Source organism: Ceratina calcarata, unplaced genomic scaffold, assembly GCF_001652005.2.
Source record: "Ceratina calcarata isolate Rehan_Ccalc_2016 unplaced genomic scaffold, ASM165200v1 scaffold400.2, whole genome shotgun sequence".
NCBI classification, from domain to species: domain Eukaryota; kingdom Metazoa; phylum Arthropoda; class Insecta; order Hymenoptera; family Apidae; genus Ceratina; species Ceratina calcarata.
Genome location: NW_017163423.1, coordinates 221,918 through 224,227, shown reverse-complemented (window position 1 = coordinate 224,227; position 2,310 = coordinate 221,918). Strand labels below are relative to the sequence as shown.

Genomic DNA, 2,310 nt, shown 5'->3' with positions numbered 1-2,310 from the left:
GCAGTGTTTAAATTTATGGCATATTGAGTTTTCTTATAAATGCATGAAATGCGAAGTCTTCTCATGAAGTATAAAATAAATGGGTCTCTCTTCTTGCCTTAGTGATGGTAAAAAGACTAAGGCTTGAACGTTACCTTTGTATTATACTTTTTTAACTTCATTATATTTAATGTATTGTATTTTTTAACATGCTATAATTATAATCGCTTTCGTCCTTAGCTTTGTATAATATTGACTATTTGCGCTGTGCTTTTGGCAAAAGAATTATGCTTCTAATTGGTTTTCTAAGCAACTAGCAAACTATTAACGCTTTCAAGTATGTAAAAAAATTTCTTTATTTACATTTGAATCGTAAAATGTTTGTTCCAGGAGCATACGAGTGGAATTAATTGTGAAATGTGTCAAATTGGTTACTATAGACCGAACGGTGTACCTCCTGACGCGACTGAACCGTGTGTGCCATGCGACTGCAATATTCATGGTAGCACAGGATTCTGCACTCCTGATGATTCTTACACTCACATGGGAAAGGTAGGCATGTGTTCACATGCAAGTGACGATTATAATTAACTGACAAAATATGATACGTCCAATCTATGTTGTCACTATTGATATCTACAAGTTGATAAGTCTTCATGATAACTTTTATTCTTATTCTATTATGAATTAATGAAGTAGTTAATTAAAGCAGCAGTAGAGCAGTAAAGTTGATAAAACTTCATCATAATTTTTTTTCTTATTTTATTATAAATTAATAAAGCAGTTTATTTTCTCATCCCTTAATGGGTTAAAAATCGATCGTGTTCCAGGTAGCAGGCGCTTGCGATTGTAAACCGGGTTACTCGGGGTACAAATGCGACCAATGCGCGGCCGGTTATCGTCAATTTCCCGACTGCATGCCTTGCCCGTGTGATCCCCGCGGGATCCTCCCGTCCCACGATTGCGAGGGAGACTGCCTCTGCAAGGCCAACGTCGCTGGCGAATACTGTGACAGGTGTAAACCGGGACATTTCGCTCTTACCAAAGAGAATCTTGACGGATGCCTTCCGTGTTACTGTTTGGGGGTCAGCAATCGCTGCACAGCTGCTAAATTGTCTTATTCCGCAGTAAGTATATTTAAAAATTAAGAAAATTGTTAAGGAAAGTATAATGCAAATCGGGAAGTACACATGCATGAATAAATTATAGTTTATTACATTTGGAATGCAGAAATGGAACGTATAGTACAAATTTTTTATTTCTGTGCTCCTCATGGACAAAATCTAAGTCGTCTATGAAATGATTGTAAAAGAAATGAATTGAATAGCAGACAAAAATTAATTTTCAGATATCGTCTCTGGAGGATTGGTTATTGACCGACATAAACGCCACTCGCAGCGTTGCTCCTATTTTAGACACGGACAATAATTGGCTGACATTCGCGATGTTCGATGTGGAGTACGACAATCCTTTCTGGTTAGCCCCGCGAATTTATTGCGGCAATCGTCTCTCGTCTTATGGCAGCAATCTTACTTATTCCATAAGTTGGGTCGTTATGCGTGGAGACACGAGTGGAAAGCCAACTATGGGGCCAAATATTATTCTAGTTGTAAGTATGAAGTTAATAACATTTAAATATAGTATAAAGAATCATGTAATGATTTGACCCTTTGCACTTTTATGTCATGCTGGAGATGACAATACATACATTGTTATACAACTCGTACGAGTGCATGGGGTTAAATACAGTTGAAAATAAAAATTCACTTGGAAACTATAAGCAATTAGGAAAACCATAAAAGACTATGAAGAATCATGTACATTTATTAGGCCAAGGTTCTCAGATAGGAGAATGGCGAACACTCCGTATCTGAGAACCCTGTATTGAGCCGCCCTGTATATTTCTTCCTCTGAAACACCTTTTAGTTTGTTTGCCTTTGAAAGATAAATTACTATGATTATGATTAAACGTTTTTATATTTAAATTAATCTCCTCGCGTCTCGTTCCTTCGCAGGGTAATAACGGCATGCGGATAGCTTACGGCGAAGAACAATATAGCGGGCAGGAAGCGGAGATCACAGTGCCCCTGCATGAAAACGGCTGGTACCACGTGCGTCAGGAGATCCAAGATATCCCTACGAGATTGAGGAGAACCGAATTTCGCGGCGACGCCGTTACCAGGGTGCAAATGATGAACGTCCTTGCGGATCTCAAGTACCTTATGATCAGGGCGCAGTATCATTCCGAGCAGATCGAGGGGAGGTAGTTGAATCAATGAGAAATCTTAGTAAAATGAAATTATTGGTCACTCGAAAATTATAATGCAGGTC

General features: G+C 38.5%; 1 protein-coding gene across 1 annotated transcript in view; it reads left to right on the top strand.

The window, feature by feature from the left end:
- Positions 1–2,310, top strand: part of wb (wing blister) — a 134,461-nt gene that overhangs the window by 51,390 nt on the left and 80,761 nt on the right. The window contains exons 6-9 of the mRNA XM_018027159.2: positions 370–531; positions 810–1,106; positions 1,328–1,588; positions 1,995–2,242. Coding sequence (XP_017882648.2) covers positions 370–531; positions 810–1,106; positions 1,328–1,588; positions 1,995–2,242 — 968 coding nt within the window. The remainder of the gene's footprint in view (positions 1–369; positions 532–809; positions 1,107–1,327; positions 1,589–1,994; positions 2,243–2,310) is intronic.